The sequence below is a fragment of the Galdieria sulphuraria genome, assembly GCF_000341285.1.
Source record: "Galdieria sulphuraria unplaced genomic scaffold scaf_21, whole genome shotgun sequence".
Lineage (NCBI taxonomy): Eukaryota > Rhodophyta > Bangiophyceae > Galdieriales > Galdieriaceae > Galdieria > Galdieria sulphuraria.
Window position 1 is genome coordinate 51,654 of NW_005178454.1, and position 17,957 is coordinate 69,610.

The 17,957-nt window shown below is 39.6% G+C and overlaps 10 protein-coding genes across 10 annotated transcripts; 3 read left to right on the plus strand and 7 right to left on the minus strand.

Moving 5' to 3' along the window:
* Window positions 1-55: 55 nt before the first annotated feature.
* On the minus strand, window positions 56-1,957 carry Gasu_27960 (aspartyl protease). Its single transcript, XM_005706257.1, has 6 exons — window positions 1,654-1,957; window positions 1,264-1,600; window positions 986-1,211; window positions 909-933; window positions 679-852; window positions 56-628 (listed from the first exon to the last, which is right to left on the minus strand). The coding sequence occupies exons 1-6, from the start codon at window positions 1,927-1,929 to the stop codon at window positions 125-127; spliced, it is 1,542 nt and encodes a 513-aa protein (XP_005706314.1). The 5' UTR covers window positions 1,930-1,957; the 3' UTR covers window positions 56-124.
* An 85-nt stretch (window positions 1,958-2,042) lies between these two features.
* Gasu_27970 (adenine phosphoribosyltransferase) lies at window positions 2,043-3,477 on the minus strand. The gene is made up of 4 exons (XM_005706258.1): window positions 3,345-3,477; window positions 3,184-3,294; window positions 2,893-3,135; window positions 2,043-2,846 (listed from the first exon to the last, which is right to left on the minus strand). The coding sequence occupies exons 1-4, from the start codon at window positions 3,421-3,423 to the stop codon at window positions 2,722-2,724; spliced, it is 558 nt and encodes a 185-aa protein (XP_005706315.1). The 5' UTR covers window positions 3,424-3,477; the 3' UTR covers window positions 2,043-2,721.
* A 140-nt stretch (window positions 3,478-3,617) lies between these two features.
* On the plus strand, window positions 3,618-5,118 carry Gasu_27980 (ornithine aminotransferase). Its single transcript, XM_005706259.1, has 2 exons — window positions 3,618-4,150; window positions 4,206-5,118. The coding sequence occupies exons 1-2, from the start codon at window positions 3,659-3,661 to the stop codon at window positions 5,016-5,018; spliced, it is 1,305 nt and encodes a 434-aa protein (XP_005706316.1). The 5' UTR covers window positions 3,618-3,658; the 3' UTR covers window positions 5,019-5,118.
* Window positions 5,119-5,125: 7 nt separating this feature from the next.
* Gasu_27990 (charged multivesicular body protein 2A) lies at window positions 5,126-6,027 on the minus strand. Its single transcript, XM_005706260.1, has 2 exons — window positions 5,752-6,027; window positions 5,126-5,699 (listed from the first exon to the last, which is right to left on the minus strand). Exons 1-2 carry the CDS (start codon window positions 5,899-5,901, stop codon window positions 5,205-5,207), a joined length of 645 nt encoding a protein of 214 aa, XP_005706317.1. The 5' UTR covers window positions 5,902-6,027; the 3' UTR covers window positions 5,126-5,204.
* A 100-nt stretch (window positions 6,028-6,127) lies between these two features.
* On the plus strand, window positions 6,128-9,277 carry Gasu_28000 (26S proteasome regulatory subunit N2). Its single transcript, XM_005706261.1, has 2 exons — window positions 6,128-8,164; window positions 8,216-9,277. Exons 1-2 carry the CDS (start codon window positions 6,166-6,168, stop codon window positions 9,217-9,219), a joined length of 3,003 nt encoding a protein of 1,000 aa, XP_005706318.1. The 5' UTR covers window positions 6,128-6,165; the 3' UTR covers window positions 9,220-9,277.
* A 15-nt stretch (window positions 9,278-9,292) lies between these two features.
* Gasu_28010 (Ca2+-independent phospholipase A2 (ISS)) lies at window positions 9,293-10,507 on the minus strand. Its single transcript, XM_005706262.1, has 6 exons — window positions 10,304-10,507; window positions 10,171-10,250; window positions 9,785-10,118; window positions 9,661-9,738; window positions 9,544-9,602; window positions 9,293-9,495 (listed from the first exon to the last, which is right to left on the minus strand). Exons 1-6 carry the CDS (start codon window positions 10,379-10,381, stop codon window positions 9,321-9,323), a joined length of 804 nt encoding a protein of 267 aa, XP_005706319.1. The 5' UTR covers window positions 10,382-10,507; the 3' UTR covers window positions 9,293-9,320.
* Window positions 10,508-10,534: 27 nt separating this feature from the next.
* On the minus strand, window positions 10,535-12,627 carry Gasu_28020 (T-complex protein 1 subunit). The gene is made up of 4 exons (XM_005706263.1): window positions 12,503-12,627; window positions 12,127-12,450; window positions 11,307-12,074; window positions 10,535-11,249 (listed from the first exon to the last, which is right to left on the minus strand). The coding sequence occupies exons 1-4, from the start codon at window positions 12,503-12,505 to the stop codon at window positions 10,680-10,682; spliced, it is 1,665 nt and encodes a 554-aa protein (XP_005706320.1). The 5' UTR covers window positions 12,506-12,627; the 3' UTR covers window positions 10,535-10,679.
* Window positions 12,628-12,742: 115 nt separating this feature from the next.
* Window positions 12,743-15,747, minus strand: Gasu_28030 (myeloid/lymphoid or mixed-lineage leukemia protein 3). Its single transcript, XM_005706264.1, has one exon. The coding sequence runs from the start codon at window positions 15,721-15,723 to the stop codon at window positions 12,814-12,816; it is 2,910 nt and encodes a 969-aa protein (XP_005706321.1). The 5' UTR covers window positions 15,724-15,747; the 3' UTR covers window positions 12,743-12,813.
* A 50-nt stretch (window positions 15,748-15,797) lies between these two features.
* Gasu_28040 (ornithine cyclodeaminase) lies at window positions 15,798-16,888 on the plus strand. The gene is made up of 2 exons (XM_005706265.1): window positions 15,798-16,816; window positions 16,848-16,888. The coding sequence occupies exons 1-2, from the start codon at window positions 15,806-15,808 to the stop codon at window positions 16,857-16,859; spliced, it is 1,023 nt and encodes a 340-aa protein (XP_005706322.1). The 5' UTR covers window positions 15,798-15,805; the 3' UTR covers window positions 16,860-16,888.
* A 4-nt stretch (window positions 16,889-16,892) lies between these two features.
* On the minus strand, window positions 16,893-17,957 carry Gasu_28050 (haloacid dehalogenase-like hydrolase family protein). The gene has a single exon (XM_005706266.1). It carries the CDS (start codon window positions 17,813-17,815, stop codon window positions 16,931-16,933), a length of 885 nt encoding a protein of 294 aa, XP_005706323.1. The 5' UTR covers window positions 17,816-17,957; the 3' UTR covers window positions 16,893-16,930.

The window sequence follows — 17,957 nt, forward strand, 5'->3', positions numbered from 1 at the left end:
CATTGACATCCTTTCAAAAGAAGACGAAATAAGAATTCTTCGTGTTGGATGGTCTTTGCACTCAAGAAGATTTATTTGTAACAACAAAAATTGAATATTCAATACATATTTAAGTGTCATAGTGTCAGATGCGCATTCCATAAACGCCAGCTGCATATTGAGGGGATTCAAGAATACGTTGTCTTCTTTTTCTTCTCACTATAAGTGCAACTCCAATACCAACAACACCAGCGACAGCTATTGCTGCGACTACTATGAGCACTATGCCATATGTAGGAATCGTCGATGAACCTGATGAGCCACTTGACAAGCTAATATCGCCCACACCTGGCATGTTTGACAAATTCAAGGAAGAGACGGCAACCGATGGTCCAAATACCAACACATTTGACTCTTGATCAAATATTACATAGTAGTTTTGCAAAAGCATATCGCCAAAAATTATATTGGGAAACGAAGATGGTCCTACACCGATTGCAAATGCACATCCTTTGTTACTGCACAAGATATATTGACTAGAGGAAACCTCTAAAGTAACATCATTGCTTAGAGAAAAGCTGATGTTTGGAAGACTAGAAATGTAAGAAGAATTCTCGGGAAAGTAAGTATTCGTTGAAGGATTCGATTTCTACCAGGAAGATGCTAAGCTAAATACAAAAAGGCATATCTATCACTTACTAGTTTTGACCAGTATTCTCGGTTTGTCGAACTGTAAGATTCAAAAAAGGAAACAAGTTGTGAAAACATATCGCTTGTTACATAAAGAAGAGTAGTACCAGTATCAACTATTGCTTTCTCTTCACTAGATGAATTCCAAACTTTTTCTGCACCAACACTAATGCTCTTCAAACCCTTTAAATGCACAATATCACTATGAGGAAGATTTGAGAGGAAACTGGGTTACTTACTACTATATAGTACGTGTATTCACCACTGATTCACCAACATTAGATAATAAAGCTCAAAGAAAGGTTTTGTCACTTACTTTTCTTGTAAAATGGGGACTCCATTTGATTCATTGGTTTCAAAGTTTCCTGCACCACCAAGTACCAGTACACCATTACTAGGATTCAACAGCACAGTGAAAATTCGATGCTTTATGATTTCTTGTTCGTAAAGTTCATCAAATAAAGTGTTTACACAAGTTGGTTGACAGGCCAAAGAGTTATACGCCATTCCCAAAATTCCGCTAACTTTTGTAGGTTCGAAGTCTACTCGAGTAAAAAAGGCAGTAAAGACTTTATCAAAAAAAAGTTCAAGTACCTTTAGACTCTTTTAGAATTCCACCAAAAACAATATCTTGAGCGGTGATATTTGCAATTTCAACGTCACCTTTTAACAGAGCGCCTTCTGCTAAACCACTGCCATATTGAATATAGAAACCACAAGCCTGAGTATACGGAGATGGAGCACAAAAATTACTACTACAAGAACTAGAAGAACAAGATACTTGCGAAAACGACGAGACTGTTATTGAAGGAGCGTCATTGCAGTCGCTACAGTTATTTGTGTTGACTATCAAGTTGGAGCTTCCAGTATCTAACTGTAAATACACCGTCGCATTCTCTCCTATACCGACCTCAACATAATACTCCCCAAACTAGTATCAATCAAATAAATTACGTTACAATATAACAAAATAAGAAACGCTACCGTATAGCTTCCATGCAAATATTCTTCAAAATATCTTTCATTGGAACCCAGCTCAATATCGGCACTCTTTAAAGTGGGACTTGTATTCAATTGTCTAAAAAGATCTCTCAGGTCAAACTTTGTCGACCTAGTTTGAGAGTCAAAAATAAAATTTTCAACTTTCGTAGATACACGTGGATGAAGAGGAAGTGAAAGTGCTTGACTACCGTCCCTATTACGAATGAAACTTGGCTTTCTTTCCTTATTGATATAGAGCACGGAACTCTTGTCCAGCATTCTCAACTCAATATCTGCCCACGCAAACACCAGAAAGTATACAAGTAAACAACAAAAGATACTGGCAACTCTGCAAGAGAGGAAAGAACCAGTTTCACTAAATGTCTTATACATTCGGTGGGAATACTTCAGTAGCACTATACAAAGCAAATAAAGAAACAACCCTATTTGAGAGTAAAAACAGACAAGTCAGTTTAGAATTCTACAGAGTTTCGCACACGGTTGCCAAAATAAGCCAAAGAAATTTTCCAGGGACGTTCACGTGTCCAAGTTCTAATTCGGTGCTCGTGAATTTTTGGGGAAAATTCACCAAAGACAGGGACTCCCTACAAACTCCATTCCCATCAATTTTTGATTATGTTCAAGATAATTTTGAAGTGGAAGAGGCAACAAGTTAACATCATGGTGAACTAGCGAAGACTAATGTTCGATGTTTTAAGATGTATTATGAAAAATAATACAAAAGTCTCAGTTTAGCTTGAACTACATCTCAGATATGGATAGGCATTCAGATATTTCTTTAGAACCCTGGAGATTTTTTGTCACCATTTCTTTTTAGAAATTTCTGTCTTGTGTTTAGCAACTGAGAATTTGTGTGAAACCCTCCACTATTGATAAAGCTGGATGCTTTCCATTCATTCATGTAAGTAGCAAGTGAAACTTAACTACAATGTTACTCCTTTTATACTTCACTTGCAGTTTCCTGTAATATACCCTTTGCCTACGATATACTGTCTTCAGAAAAAATTCAAAATATGTTTAACAAATACAAAAACATAACGATAACAGTTGCTAGGCTTCATCGTATTTAAGAAGTGAAAATACTTTCCAACCTCTCACTTCTAAGACTTCCTTGCCTCGCAGACTTGATAGTTCAACTAAAACCGAAGCCTCCACCACTGTCCCTCCACAAGATTCTTCAAAAGTTAACAACTCATGTTCTGAAAAAAAATTAAATCTTACCAATCAGGAAACAGGCAGCTTCTAAAGTTCCTCCTTTAGCCAGTAAATCATCGACAACAACGACACGAAGTCCCCTTCTTGGGCAAAAGTTTTGCACTTCCAGCGTCGAGGAGCCATATTCGAGTTGGTAAGCTTTTGATAGGTTTGGTCCTGGCAGTTTTCCTTCCTTTCGAAGAGGAAGAAAACCTTTACCTAAACTATATGCTAAAGCTGCCCCTATAACGAAACCTCTTGCTTCCACTCCTTGTCTATTTTTCACCAAAAATATTTAGAGCAAAATATGCGATTTACCTGCAACAACGTCAAACTGATACGAAGAATATCTGTCACGCAAAAGATCAATAGCGTCGTGGAAAGCTTTTGGGTCCTCAAATAGTGGACAAACGTCTCGAAAAGTAACTCCTTCAAACTGCTTTCAACAAAGTAAGCTATGTTGAAACTACTGATCTCACCTGTCTTTGGCCAGTCCTTTATTTCACGTATCTTCCTTTTGATACGGTTTAAAGCGTGAATCTCTTCACTCTCCTCCATTCAAGAGGAACACAACGAAGCGCAAAATGTACTATTGGTTGGATCTTGTAGACAAAAACAAGTAATAATGTTGAGATATACTGAATGGATAATTTCAGAAGAGTTCAAAGTATAAAAAGACTGGACTCCATATGTAAAAAAAGCATAGTCAGAAAGCAAATATTGAGATGTTATAATAAAGATTTGTTCAAAGCTTGGTGTCTAGAGGAAGACAATTGGTCAACTATCTCTGACAATGGCATTGGGAAAGAAGTTTTTAGCTTCTGGTTTGAGACTCTTATCCACAAGTGCACAGAAAAGAGGCGTTACAGAAGTGGCTTCTTATGCAGAGTCAAAAACTACAGCTTTCATTCAGCGTGAAAAGAAGCATGGCGCTTTGAACTATGAGCCACTCCCAGTTGTGCTTTCAAAGGGACAAGGCGTTCACGTCTGGGACGTAGAGGGAAAGAGATTTTATGATTTTCTGAGTGCCTATTCTGCTGTGAATCAGGGTCATTGTCACCCACGTATAGTAGAAGCATTGAAGGAGCAAGTATCGCGTTTAGCTCTCACCTCAAGAGCGTTTTACAACGATGCACTTGGAGAGTTTGAAGAGTTTATTTGCCGAATGTTTCATTATGATAGAGTACTGCCAATGAATACAGGCGTGGAAGGTGGAGAGACGGCAATTAAATTGGCTCGAAAGTGGGCTTATGAGGTAAAAGGAATACAAGACCAAAGAGCAAAGGTAATTAGAAATAGGCTGTAAACAGAATAAGCTATCAGTTGCTGATGTTTCAAAGGTTATTTTTGCAAGTGGTAATTTCTGGGGAAGAACACTTGCAGCAGTCTCAACTTCAACAGACTCTAGTTGTAAAAATCATTTTGGCCCTTACATGCCTGGCTTCGAAGTGATTCCATACAACGATATAGCAGCCCTCGAAAAGGCCACTGAAGACCCAAACGTTTGTGCTTTTATGGTTGAACCTATTCAAGGAGAGGCAGGTGTGATAGTGCCAAATGACGGCTATCTTCGTGCTGCGTCTTCCATTTGCAAACAGAAGAATGTTCTTCTTATCGCGGATGAGGTTCAAACTGGGATTGGAAGAACGGGAAAACTTTTGTGCTGTGACTATGAAAATGTGAAACCAGACATTCTCATTCTTGGAAAGGCACTGTCAGGTGGGGTTTACCCTGTCTCGGCAGTTCTTGCTAGCGATGAAATAATGTTATGCATCCACCCTGGAGAGCATGGTTCCACTTATGGTGGAAATCCTGTTGCGGCCAAGGTAGCTATTGCAGCACTATCAGTCATCAAGGATGAAGGACTTGTAGAAAATGCTTACAAAATGGGAAGTTTATTTAGAGAGTCATTGCAATCATTAGGAATGGCTTGTATAGCGGATGTGAGAGGAAAAGGCTTGTTGAATGCCATAACAGTTCATTCGAAAGGCGGAAAAACTGCGCATGAGTTATGTCTGAGATTCATGGAAAATGGACTTCTGGCAAAGCCTACTCACGAAGAGCATATAAGATTTGCACCGCCTTTGATTATCACAGAGCAGCAGCTAAATGAATGTCTGGGAATTATACATCGTTCTTTGAAAAGTTTCTAGACAATGCTTTGTTTAAACATAACATATGTGACACTACTTGTTTCTCCTCATGTGATACAAATAAACTTTTCAACAAGTCGAAATTGAGCTCTAACCTGCCAGTAACTTTGAGCTATATCATTTTTATATAATTTCGATAAGAATTCAATAATAATTGAAAATTTAAAGTTGAAAAGGCTGTACATTTCAAGGAGTTCTCAAAGAAGCTAACCTATCTTCTATATTATTATCTCCTTCTTCCACAGCTTTCCTTTCTGAGAGCATAGCGTTTTGTCTCTCTTTTGGCACCACTTTGGGTACAGCTTCCATTCGAGAAGCATAGTTAAGGTTGAGTTCATCAAGAACAGCGTTCAGTACTTCTTCGCTCTCTTCTTGTACGTCTACATCTAACGCAGAGTCGATAGCATCACTCATATATTCTTGTTTGGCAGAAAGGGTATAATTTTGCTTTTCGTATTCATTCATAGTTTTCATAAAGTCACCAACTCTTGCTGAGTCGTTATATTTGGATAAAACACTTGAAACTTGACCAAAACTTTGCGCCATTTTCCCAGTTTGTTTTGCAACAACCATGGAAGTGCTTACTTCACTCAACTGGGACCGCTGTTTGTAGAGTCTCTCTTGCTGTTGACGATTATTCATAAGTGACTTGGACAAAGTTTTGACAGCATCTTTTTGACCCTTCAAACAACTTAGAACACACCCTCACACTGAGACTACAAACTATAGTTACCTTTTTGAAAAGTTTAACGATATCTTCCTTTATTTTCTTTTCCTCTCGTTCAAGTCTTTGTCTTTCTCTTTCGGTTTCCCTTTGCACACGAGAAATGGTCCTTTTTTCTTCTCTTAAGTTGTCTTTTCTTTTCCTCAATCTGTCAAACATGGGTACGGTACTAAAACGTTTAGTAAAAACTGATCTAGAGTAACTTCCAACCAGCTCGGACCAATTTCAATAAAACAAATTCCTCGATCTTTTTTTTTCTATGAATGAAAACATCACAAATTTTAATGTTACTTTAGCAGATGGCAATGGTTAGTTTGTTACTTACACTGAGCTAGCTAAAAACAGTTGTTCAAGCACGATTGATAAACAACAGTGAGCCGGAAAAGATTTGTAATTTTGGAAATTTTGGTTTAGCCCAAAGCAATGAGTGTGTTAGTAGTCAATTCTGCGAGTTCAGCACTCAACGAGTTGAGTGAGTCAGAGCCTTTATTGCAAGTTCATGCCTTGCGTGTTTTAAACTCAGTTGTCGATTACTCTTGGCCAGAAATTTCTTCGTATGTTCCCAAAATACAAGCTTTGAGTGAATCACCCTCGTTCCCAGAACCAGAACTGGCGGCTCTCGTTGCTGCAAAGGTGCTGTTTTATTTGGGAGATATCGATCAAGCACTGGAGTATGCGCTCATGGCTGGAGACAAGTTTGATGTTACGGAAGAAACAGAGTTTTCTCAAACTCTTCGTTCTCGTTGTATCGATTTGTACGTGGAGTTGAAGTCGGGAAGTGGCCCTAGAGAAAAGGAGCACTTGCCATCCTTCACTCATTCAAGTGTAGAAAGCAACCAAGCTTCCTCTTCCACTGTGAAAGAAGCCAACTTTCCTGTATTAGAACGGGTTGTGGAGGATGTGTTCGACGACTGCTTGAAGAAGAATGAAACTTTTGAGGCCGTGGGAATTGCAATTGAGTGTAGGAGGCTAGATAAGTTAAAAGATGCAGTAGCAACGGAGACGGATCCCCTAAGAGTGCCTCTTATCCTTGATTATTGCTTTCGGTGCTCTCAAGGACTTGTTGCCTCGAAGGCTTACCGCACAGAAGTGTTATATGCTCTTGTAGAGCTTTATGAAAAACAGCCGACTCCAGATTATGTTTCCATCTGTAAATGTCTTGGCTTTTTAGAAGATGCAAAAAGGGTAGCAGAGATTTTAGTCAGATTATTAAAGGAAGAGAATGAGCAGTGTCACCTTTCGTGTCTTCAGATAGCTCTTGACTTGTTCGACAGTGACTCTCCCCATTTTTCAAGAAAGTTATACGAGGAGTTTTCTTTACAGTTTTCTGACGAGAAGGTTGGTGATAACTCGCTATTTCAAACGATACGTTCTATTTTGAATGGCACTGTTCCGTCAGCTTTATATTTGGAATTTCTGTACACCAAAAATCATTCGGAGAACAATGTCTTAAAAAAGGTGAAGCAATCTTTGGACGCAAGAAGTTCAGTTAATCACACTGGATTGGTATTGGCAAATGGTTTTATGAACGCAGGAACGAAGAATGATGCATTCCTTCGTGAAAATATTGAATGGCTTTCACGCGCGACCAATTGGGCCAAGTTCTCAGCAACTGCTTGTTTGGGTCTTATTCATACACGTCAGGCGTCATCGGCTCTGACACTTTTATCTCCTTATCTTTCTAATGAAGGCGGTTCAACAAGTGCCTATGCTGAAGGAGGTGCATTATATGCTCTTGGCTTGATTGTTGCTTCAGCAAGTAGCTTCGAGTTGACAGAACCCAGTTCGCAACAGTATATCCCAGTTACGGCTAAGGGGCTTAGTAGTCGTAGTTATTTGTTATCTGCTTTGCGTTCAGCAGGTAACAATGAAGTTATTCAACATGGTGCTTGTCTTGGTATCGGATTGGCATGTATGGGAATGGCTACCGGAGATGAGAATGACGAATTATATGAAGAGCTTAAAGGTGTTCTTTATTCTGATTCTGCTGTAGCTGGACAAGCAGCTGCTTTTGCTATAGGTTTGATACTTGCCGGTAGTGGTTCTTCTCGTGCTATTGAAGAAATGTTAGCATATGCACATGACACACAACATGAAAAGATAACGCGAGCACTTGCAGTGTGCATCTCATTGATCATGTATGGTCGTGAAGAGGATGCAGATACTCTCATTGACCAGTTATGTGACGAAAAGGATCCGATATTGCGATATAGTGCAATGTTTACTATTGGATTGGCTTATTGTGGAACAGGAGAGAACAAAGCAACCAGAAGACTTCTTCATGTAGCTGTTTCAGATGTAAATGAAGATGTTCGTCGAGCTGCAGTTATATCTTTAGGGTTTGTCCTGATTCGTCAACCTCTACAAGTACCGAAAATTGTCAAATTATTATCGGAGAGTTATCACGCTCACGTGCGTTATGGTAAGTATTGAATTTTCATCTATGCTTGTTATACTCAACACATTTTAAAAGGAGCTGCAATGGCCATTGGAATTGCATGTGCTTGCACTGGTTCACACAATGCGATAGAAATTCTTGAGCATCTTTCTATAGATACAGTGGATTTTGTTCGCCAGGCAGCCTTGATTGCACTCAGTATGGTTTTGATGCAACAGTCAGAAGGGATGAATTCAAAAGTTGCAGATATAAGAAGATTATTTGATCGCACAATCTCCGATAAACATGAAGAAATTCTTTCAAAATTTGGAGCGGTACTTGCAACAGGCATAATAAATGCAGGAGGAAAAAACTGCACGATAGAGTTTATTTCTCAGTCAGGTTATCTTAGAAGCAGAGCTATTCTGGGAATGACCATGTTCTGCCAATTCTGGCACTGGTATCCTGCTGCTCATTTTTTGAGTTTAAGCTTTCGTCCTGCAGCACTTATAGCGTTGACCAAGGACTTGAAACTACCCAAGATGGAATTTCTATGCGAAGCCAAGCCATCCATGTTTGACTATGTGAAAGCAACTGGTCAAGAGCAAAAGAAGGAAGAAGAACCTGTCGTAAGCGCAGTTTTAAGTGTTTCTACACATCAAAGACGCAGAGATCGTACGAAGAAAACCACTTCTACGGAATCCAAAGTAAATGCAGGAACAACAGCACCCATGGAATTGGACTCTGAGGAAACGAAAAGAAGTAAGGAGCAAGCAAAAGATTCGAGTAAATTGAAAGTGGAACAATACCAAGAACCTACTAGTTACAGAATGGAAAATCCCTCTCGAGTTTTGCCTCAGCAAATTCCTTACGTTAGGATTCCAACAAATTCGCCATTCAAAGGTTTGACTACAATAGCACATCCAGGTTTCCTTCTTGTGCAGCCTAAAGACTCTCATTCTGAAGTTGAATTTGTTAGTTATCAACTGTATGGTTACCCAGTGGTTCAAGAAGACGATATGGCAGAAAGCAATCCCACTCAAGAGCCAATGTCAGAAGAACCTCAGCCTCCGGCTCCTTTTGAATATCATGAAGACTAAGACGTATATGTTCTCTTTTGAGTATTATCTTTGCAAAAATGAATGTCTTGATAGCCTATTTTTTGTTCCAAGTTGCCAACCTATAAAAAGGTTTCCTGAAGCTATTCTATTATTCCATACCCTTGATGAAACTCGTTACAAACAACAGAAATCAACGTACGCACTATGTTGATCAAGTTACTGTCAGTTTGTTCCATACTTTCATATCCCCGCTTTCTCACGATAAGATGCCTTAGAATGGAACGAATAGATGCTTCAGTATCTCCATCTAATGGCCTATGCAATACTTCACGAAAGAAACTAAGCATCTACATGGAAACTTACGGTCCTATCGCTGCAAGAATACCAAATAGCCAAGCGAGTCTCGAAAGTTCTTCTTCCACCTTATATTATCCATTATTCATATTTGGAACAAGCTGTTAGAAATGATAAAGCAACTACCTTGAACGACTCTGAACTCTTAAAAGAATCTTTACGAAACCAACTTTCAAACAAACGAACTAGGGAAATACAACGCAGCTATATCCAACATTACATGGCGAAGAATCATAGAGTGACTACTTACATGATCCAGACAACTCAATTCATTCAAAGGTAGTCTATCAATAGAATATAGCTCCGGTCTGTTTCCATCATATGACCAACAAAGTGATTCCCAAGCTTTCACATCACTGGCTTCCGGTAATTCGACCATATTCGAATCGCTCTCTATCATAGCAATACTGTCCCGAACTTGCTTGAAATGAGCCAAGTAATCCTTATTATTGAGAAATTCGAACTCTTGAGGAAAGCAGTTTGTTTTTTCCCTTGGACTTTGAGATGCCACTACAGTTGAATCAACGTTCTGCTTGCACCACTCTTGCCAATACACCACATCAGGCAGAGACCGAGCCTCTTGCCTAAATTGATAGTTGAATACTATGTCAAAAACAAGACACTTTACAAACTAACCGAACTCTCCGTAAATACTGCTCAGGAGTAGAAGGAGGAAGGCTCAAGTCACCAAGATCTCCCTCTGAAACAGGTAGAGCCTAATTATGACAGTCCACCTGAAAAGTAACCTTTTCCAATTCGATAAACATACCTGGCGCAGTTCCAAAGTATCTGAATCGGAAGAACTATCGTCGCTATAGCTTTCCGCGACTTGTCGTGTGCGTTTCATTTTGAAATTGACATGCCAATATGAAATAATGGCTGTGTTTGGGCAATCGCAAAAAGCACAAGAAACTCAAGTTTTCGCAAAAAAACTTTGATCTCTTAACGGCTGATCGCCACTGAAGGACAAGTCAACCATCATCTGAACCTGCTACAAAGGTGTTGATATTAAAAATTCATTTAACGGAAACTTCACAAGTCGTGCAGTCACAAACCGTTATCAAGTTTCCACGTTATTATTTCAACAGAAAAACGGCAGTTTACTAGTAAAAGATGAAAAGCAACAAATGTGATTTTATATGAATCTAAAAAGGTCTTCCACGACCTCTTCCACCTGCCCCGCCTCCTCTACGGCCACCAGGTAATCCACCTGCACCAAAGCTATCACTACCTTGATTACTTTGTGCATTCTTAATGGTTTCATCCACCTGCAATATCAAACAAGCCGCTTCAGTAGCAGCCGATAAAACATTCATCTTAACAAGCGAAGGTTCCCAAACCATAGATTTCCAAGTATCACAGATTTCACCTGTCGTCAAATCAATACCTACACTGGAAAGATTGCTGGCATGTTTCGCTCGAAGTTTGTTCAAAATATCGGTTGCATCTAACCCGGCGTTCTCACATAAGGTTCGCGGAATAATTTCCAACGACTTTGCAAAAGTGGAAATCAACAACTGTGACTTGCCATGTATCGTTCTAGCGTATTCTCGAAGAAGTTTTGAAAGTTCCATTTCCACAGCACCACCACCTGGAACGGCTTTCGAGTGTTTCAATGTTCGTTTGACAACCATGATAGCATCATGTAAGGAACGCTCTGTTTCATCCATGAACTGTTCTGAGCCACCTCTGATAATAAAAGTTGCAGTTTTGGCCTATGAAAATATTAAATATACATAAATCTTTCTTTAGACGAGTGAATCAGTTCTTACATATGGACAACCAGTAAAGAAATTGTAACGTTCATTGCCAACTTGCTTTTCCTCAAATACTTCACAAGTGCCAATTACATCTTCAGTCAGTTTATTCACTGTTGATTGCATACTCGCACCAGTTGCTTTCATAAGGCGTTTCAAATCTTCTTCTGGAACTCTGCCAGCACAAAAAATGTCTCGGTCTGCAAAATACTGCGTAGCTAAATCTCCAATGGCTAACTTACTTAGTACAACCTTGGCGCCAGTAGCAACTATTTTTTCCAATTTATCATAAATTATACTCCATTCTGCGTCGACAATTCCTTGATAATCCTGAGTCGACTCAATGCGAACTTCTGCATTCTCCTTTTCGGACTTCAGTTCTAACTCCACGTTCAATGCAACTATCTTTGGATTGGTAAATTTCTTTGGTTGTTGTTCAAATCCTGCATATGAAAATGTCTTCTTGAAAGCTACTCCTTTCACCAACTGAGAGTCAGAAAGTGACCCTCCTTGAACTTTCTTAATGCCAACCATCGCTATGTCCATATCGGGATCCAAAGATGAGACTGCTTCCACAACCATCTTGGCGAACATTTCCTTCTTTCCTGCAATCAGTTTAGAATTTAAACATGTTTGTGCACATCTTTCTAATAATGTTTGTTTCTCTTCTGGACTCTTTCCAGCTATATCTATAGCCAGGTGATTCAAGTGTTGCAAGGATAGTTCGCATGCTTTTCGATAAGCTTTCGATATGATCTGTGGATGGACACCTTCTTCGATAAACTAACTTGTTATCAGAAAAACTGTTCCAACACAAAGTTAAAGTCGCACGAACCTCTTTGCTATTTTTCAGGAGTTCTCCAGCAAAAACGACAACTGAAGTTGTTCCGTCTCCAACTTCTGCATCTTGAGATTTGGCAATGTCTGCTAGCATTTTGGCGGCGGGGTGCACAACGTCCAAAAGTTTCAGTATCGTTGCTCCATCGTTGGAAACGGTAACTTTTCCCTTGTCATCTTGAATAAGTTTGTCCATTCCTCTAGGACCTAACGTAGTTCTAACAATATCAACTACAGCCTGACATGCGTTGATATTGGAAATGAGATGACTCTTTCCTTCTGATGTATCAGTTCCTTCCTTTAAAAGAAGGATCTGTGGTGCCTGTAAACGAGGGTGAATATTAAATACTTTAGAAAGGGTAAGAAATGGTTACCATAAATTGCGACATGGTATCTTCAAGAAAATAAAGTTACAAGTTCACACAATACTTCACAATACAAAGGCTGAGTCTAGAATCGTCGATTGGCGCCAATTCCTCCTACAATTTATTTACTTTTTCTAAATGACAGATTCTTCACTTTTCTATTCTTTCTATATTTATAAATATATAAGCTATTCAGTGAAATTGTTGTTTTTGGAAAGACGAATTATTCCGCTGTGATGCTCAAATATAGCCAAATTAAAATATTGTGTGTTTTACAGTATTTCAAATGAGCCCTATGTCTGTAGGAAGCTTACAAAGTTCTAATTCATTTTTCCGCGACAATTAGGGGCGCCACAGTTGCAAGGAATAGTTTCACCAAATTCTTCAAACTGATAATCGTACGTAAGTTCTTCCCCCGCAGCAATATTTCGCTTTGCAAAAATCCCAATAACTTGTTTGTCACCGTCTACAGTAATTATTTTCGAACGACAATTGGGTTCACAGGAGTGATTAATAAATCGGGCATAGTTCCCTTTCATAGTAGCATCTACAATAAAATCATCATTCAGTCGAAACATGTAGCAACCAATCTTGCGTCTATCATAGAATTTCTCTCGAATATCTGCAATGACTGGTCGGATAAGCTCACCAGCATATTCAATCACGAATTCTTCATCAGGCAAGTTCTCCAAGGTATATAAACCCAAACCTTGAATGCCGCTTTGTTTTACCTTGCAACGTTGACGCCATCTTCGACGCATTCGACGATAACTCGTTGAATAGTTTTGAATTTGTTGGTCTGAAAATCTGACATCATTGAAAACATTCTTGTTCATAGAAGGCAAACAAAGTCCATTTTGAGTAATGACGGATTTGATTTCAACTTCAGGTTTGGTTTTCATACGAAAACCTCGATAAGGTTCTAATCTAGCGCACGTAGATAGTCTATCATTCCAATCCATTTCCGTATCATTATCTATTGAACTAAGCTTTACATAATGTGGCACATAATTTCTACATTTATCTATCTCGGGTAGATGTTCTAGTATGAATCGAACAGCAGGAATAGATAAGCCAAATGCTGCCTTGCCATCCAACTTAGATTCAATTGCTGGATTTCGAGACAACAAATGTTTCCATGCTTCGTCTGGAGTCAAGCCTTGTATTGGCCAAGTGAAGTTTGAAGTTGTTCGCGTAGCCGAGTATATTTCAAACAAGGGCTTTCTCTTCTCGTTCATGGAAATATGAAAAGTATATAATTCTACACGTTCAGGTTGGTCAACACTCCAGAAATATCTACAGGAAATATAGCCAAGAGGAAATAGAATATCTTGGTCGTGAAAAAAGAAAGCATACTCGGCTGAAAGACATCCCGGGAAAATCAACATGAAAGAGCCGACTCTTAAATAAGCATACTGCGCCTTTGATGTAGCAAACGATTGATAAGAACGTTTTTCTTGTAGGATATATAAACATCTTTGAGGGTCGCCTTCAACGGAAACAGGACAAGACTTGATAGCTTCACTTGAAGCTTTCAGTTTCTTTGCATGCTCGGAACAATAAAATTTCTCATTCACGAACTTTCCAGAAGTACGAATAGAACAAGGAAGATGATAGTTTCGTTGACATCTTGACATACAGCAACCAACTGTTGCTCCAGGTTGTTTACATGAGAAACAGCGAGCCCGTTGACTGCGAGACAAGGCATTTGTAACACGATGAATATTTCCAGTGTTGTCTTCAAAGGTCTCAGCTGCAAATAAGGCGCATTGAGAATGAACCCATCGAATCCTTTCGGGAGCCGAGTCATCAAAAATGGGTAAGAGTCGTCCCAATGACGTTTGTTGCAACTTGCAAAAAGCACAAAATCGGTAGTCTTCCATAGAAGACAAGTGAATAGTTTGAAACACATTGGAGGTTGTACCACGCAATCCATTCACTTGATCTCTTTCCACAATTTCTTGGATGACTGAGGTAGGAACTTCACATGATAAATTCTTTAGACCAAATAGTTCTGGAGATTCTTTGGCGTCAGACAAGACCAACCCCTTCGATGCCTTCTCGTCCAAACAGTTCATTTCAAAAACTTCGGCATCCTTTAAGATACGACTTTTTAGATGTTCTATATGTTTCAAGACATCAAGTCGAAGTTTGATAATCACTGGTAACCGTTCAGATGAGAGTTGTTCAGCCGTACTGTTTTCCAATAAGAGGATTTTGGAAAGTACGGACTTGTGAAGACTAATACATATTCTTCTACCCATGACATATGTAAAGAATGGACAAACAGCATTTCTATAAACAATGTTCACTTCCCTTCCCCTATCGGAAACTTGTAATGAATTCTGTCGAGGCTCTTCCATAAGGTATGAAAACTTTAGAGTTCCCAACTCTAAGTTAACGGTATTTTTCTGTCGACATGAAGGACAATTGTAAGGATAAAAACCGGCCAATGTTGAAAGTTCAAATGTACAATGGTCGCACTTTTTATGTACGTATCTATTGCATAAAGAGCAATACAAACCAGCAGTTTCCGTCACAGCATTCGCACAAACAACGCAAAAGGCATGTTTCAAAGAAGTCTCGTCAAAGTCCTCGACAGATGAAGAACAGTCGACAGGATCCAGAAACATTTTTTCACAACGCAGACACTGTAGGCCTCTCTTCGAGGTTTTCACTACCTTTACTCGACAGCTTTGATGGACACAAAGGCCGCAACTTGCGCAAGTTTCGATAAAGTCTTTCGAAAGAGGCTCAGAGCACAGTTCACAAGGCTTGCAATACGAACAGAGCCATTTTAAGTTCAAAGGGTGATCATATTCTTGATTGATAGCAACACTGTTATTTTCCTTAGCAACGTGGGGAGCACAATAATAGTGATACACGTCGAAACAAGAAAAACATAATAAAAAGCTTTGGTTCACTTGGCTTCCACAAACTCGACACAGTCCTCTATTTGCACACAGCGACACGAAGCGAGCCGATAAGTTTTCTATACTCCTACTAGACGAACTTAACGTTAAAACTCCGACAGAAAAAGGAAAACAGTCCAATTCAAAAAACTTCATATCTACCACTGTTGCTTTAACTGCTTTCCACTTTCTACGCTTCCCGTTAGGTACAACAGAAGCACTGTGCTCATTTGAAGGAATACATTTACGTTTTTTGCCATTTCGCTCCTTCAGTGGTCTAACATAAACGTTCCACCCTGACTCTTCTCTACGTTCCATTCCCACCTTGTTACTACAGTCCTCTGCACAGAACCTCTGACTTTTAGTAGTTCCGACGATAAGTGCAAAAGCAGAGCCTTGGATGAACTTCAGATCTTCTGCACGAGATACTACTTTTCCAGCTTCGAAACACTTGCAAAACGGAGTAGCTTCTGAAGTTGTTCCTTGTTTGAACCAACTCAGTTTCTACGTTTGGCGGGAATTACGGATGATCGTTCATTGCAGTAGGGACGTGGTTGTTTTAGACGATGAAGAAGTTGACAATCTTCTTGATATGTGTACTGCAGTAGAACTTATTGAAAATGCAATCAGTGCAAAAGCTTGTGGAAGTCTGGTCTGTCCTCCACGTTTTCGTTTAGAAACAAATAATGGCGACCTTGTCTTTACCAGTGGAGCCGTTATCCATAGGTCTGTCGATGTAATGGGCTTTCGTGTCTATAGTACTTTTCCAACGCCTACTTGTGGAGAAACTCAAGCAACAACGGTATACGACGGCAAAACTGGTGTAATAAAAGGAATTATATTGGGGAGTAGATTGGGCGCTATGCGAACAGGTGCCATTGGTGGTGTCGCCATCAAACATATGTCGAAAGAAGTACCTTGTGAAGTCGGAGTTTTAGGTTCAAGTGTGCAGGCAGAAACACAGTTGAGAGCTTGTATAGCAGTAAGAGATATTTCCAAAGTCAAAGTCTTTAGTCCGAATCCTGGTCATCGTAGTGCTTTTGTTCAGAAGTTTCGAAGACTTTGCGATATAGTGGCTGTTGACTGTGCAAAGGATTGTGTACAGAATGTAAAAATTTTGATTATCGCAACGAATAGTTCGTTACCTGTGTTTGACACCAAGTGGTTATCACCAGAAGTTCATATCAATAGCGTGGGTCCAAAATTCATGGATAAGCATGAGCTTCCAGAGGACTTGGTCACGAAATGTGAATATATTGCAACCGACTCAATAGAACAGTTAGAAGCTTACTCACCGAGTCATTTCATAAAAGGATTCTCTTCTTCTGTGCAGGTACATGACTTAGGTGAAGTTGTAGGTTCCTCACAAACTTTCAAAAGAGGAAACCCAAGTATAACTCTCTTTCTATCTGTTGGTCTATCAGGCACAGAAGTTATAATAGGCAACGACTTGATTGAAAGGTCAAAAACAACTACATGATTATGACGGAAATTTCATAAGATTTGATAAAGAAGGTTACCTTTATTAGCAAGAAGTTGTACTTCCCTCTGAAGACACATAACCAGTCTTGTCTATGAGCAAAGAAGCTGGTATTAAGTGTGTCAGCTTTGTACACATCTTGTAACGAACATCTCGTGGAAGAGGTGGATTGTCGTACCGAACAACTATAGCAACTTGCAAACCAGCTTCCGATGCAGCAGCCACATGTTCATAAACGCTACCAGCGAATAAAATCTTGTTAGGCGACGTTTGTAACTTTTTCGCCATTGCAATATATGTATCAGGGAGATCCAAAGGACCAATCGTCTCTTCGTCGAAATATTGTACTATGTAAGAGAATAACTCCTCTCCCAAGATATTCTTTGCTTGCACAAAAGATATACTGTTAGTGACAAGGGCAACTTGCACACCAACTGCTTTCCATGCACTCCAAGCTAGTCTTACATCCTCAAACAAGACCTCGTTATTCGAATGTTGGTCCACATCCTGCTTGCAAATAGTGCCTCTAATTCCCACAACAACTACTTCGTACTTCAAAACTTCCCTTGTTGGGTACTTAACCTGTCCAAGTGGCACCGGTGGTCTTCTACTTCTCTTCTTAGGAAGCAACTTGCTTCTTTCCTCTGCGGCAGGCTGAACCGTACTATGGGGGTCTCCAGTAGAACGTTCTTCAGACATTTTGGAAACTGTTTGAAGTTTCGGGTCACTCAATGTTTCCATAGCAACTGCTGGTAACAAAGTAACGACGTTTGCGTCTTCTTCGTTTGGTGTTTGTTCCTCCATTAAGGTTTGAACGTGGTTCCTAACACTGCCCGCAGTTCTCGTTCCCTCAGAGTTCCTATCTCCTTCAGTGTCTTTCGTGGAAGAAAGACTAGCAACCACTTCTTGAAAATACCTACCACCACCCATATATTACCGTCTCACTATGATTATTGTCTTCTGGTTGCAACTTTTTCAGCGTTTCACACAAAGCTGAGGCATCACGCACGTCGCAAATACGTGACCAAAGCAATTTTTCTCACTCACCCAAAATGCTGATAACCGATTTCAA

Excerpts from the sequence above, each read along its gene's own strand:
- Gasu_27960 (XM_005706257.1), bottom strand. The coding sequence starts at position 1,929 with ATGCTGGACAAGAGTTCCGTGCTCTATATCAATAAGGAAAGAAAGCCA. Across the intron at positions 1,601-1,653 it reads ATTTGCATGGAAGCTATACG|TTTGGGGAGTATTATGTTGA; the intron begins GTAGCGTTTCTT and ends GATTGATACTAG. Across the intron at positions 934-985 it reads GTCCCCATTTTACAAGAAAA|TGGTGAATACACGTACTATA; the intron begins GTAAGTGACAAA and ends TTGGTGAATCAG.
- Gasu_27970 (XM_005706258.1), bottom strand. The coding sequence starts at position 3,423 with ATGGAGGAGAGTGAAGAGATTCACGCTTTAAACCGTATCAAAAGGAAG. Across the intron at positions 3,295-3,344 it reads AAAGGACTGGCCAAAGACAG|GAGTTACTTTTCGAGACGTT; the intron begins GTGAGATCAGTA and ends AGCAGTTTGAAG. Across the intron at positions 2,847-2,892 it reads AGCTGCCTGTTTCCTGATTG|AATCTTGTGGAGGGACAGTG; the intron begins GTAAGATTTAAT and ends TAACTTTTGAAG.
- Gasu_27980 (XM_005706259.1), top strand. The coding sequence starts at position 3,659 with ATGGCATTGGGAAAGAAGTTTTTAGCTTCTGGTTTGAGACTCTTATCC. Across the intron at positions 4,151-4,205 it reads TACAAGACCAAAGAGCAAAG|GTTATTTTTGCAAGTGGTAA; the intron begins GTAATTAGAAAT and ends GATGTTTCAAAG.
- Gasu_27990 (XM_005706260.1), bottom strand. The coding sequence starts at position 5,901 with ATGTTTGACAGATTGAGGAAAAGAAAAGACAACTTAAGAGAAGAAAAA. Across the intron at positions 5,700-5,751 it reads TCGTTAAACTTTTCAAAAAG|GGTCAAAAAGATGCTGTCAA; the intron begins GTAACTATAGTT and ends AGTTGTTTGAAG.
- Gasu_28000 (XM_005706261.1), top strand. The coding sequence starts at position 6,166 with ATGAGTGTGTTAGTAGTCAATTCTGCGAGTTCAGCACTCAACGAGTTG. Across the intron at positions 8,165-8,215 it reads TCACGCTCACGTGCGTTATG|GAGCTGCAATGGCCATTGGA; the intron begins GTAAGTATTGAA and ends ACATTTTAAAAG.
- Gasu_28010 (XM_005706262.1), bottom strand. The coding sequence starts at position 10,381 with ATGAAACGCACACGACAAGTCGCGGAAAGCTATAGCGACGATAGTTCT. Across the intron at positions 9,739-9,784 it reads AATTGAGTTGTCTGGATCAT|CTGCGTTGTATTTCCCTAGT; the intron begins GTAAGTAGTCAC and ends TGTTGGATATAG. Across the intron at positions 9,496-9,543 it reads ATTCTTGCAGCGATAGGACC|GCCATTAGATGGAGATACTG; the intron begins GTAAGTTTCCAT and ends AGTATTGCATAG.
- Gasu_28020 (XM_005706263.1), bottom strand. Across the intron at positions 12,075-12,126 it reads TCCTGAAAAATAGCAAAGAG|TTTATCGAAGAAGGTGTCCA; the intron begins GTTCGTGCGACT and ends ATAACAAGTTAG. Across the intron at positions 11,250-11,306 it reads TCTTTACTGGTTGTCCATAT|GCCAAAACTGCAACTTTTAT; the intron begins GTAAGAACTGAT and ends ATATTTTCATAG.
- Gasu_28030 (XM_005706264.1), bottom strand. The coding sequence starts at position 15,723 with ATGGAACGTAGAGAAGAGTCAGGGTGGAACGTTTATGTTAGACCACTG.
- Gasu_28040 (XM_005706265.1), top strand. The coding sequence starts at position 15,806 with ATGAACTTCAGATCTTCTGCACGAGATACTACTTTTCCAGCTTCGAAA.
- Gasu_28050 (XM_005706266.1), bottom strand. The coding sequence starts at position 17,815 with ATGGGTGGTGGTAGGTATTTTCAAGAAGTGGTTGCTAGTCTTTCTTCC.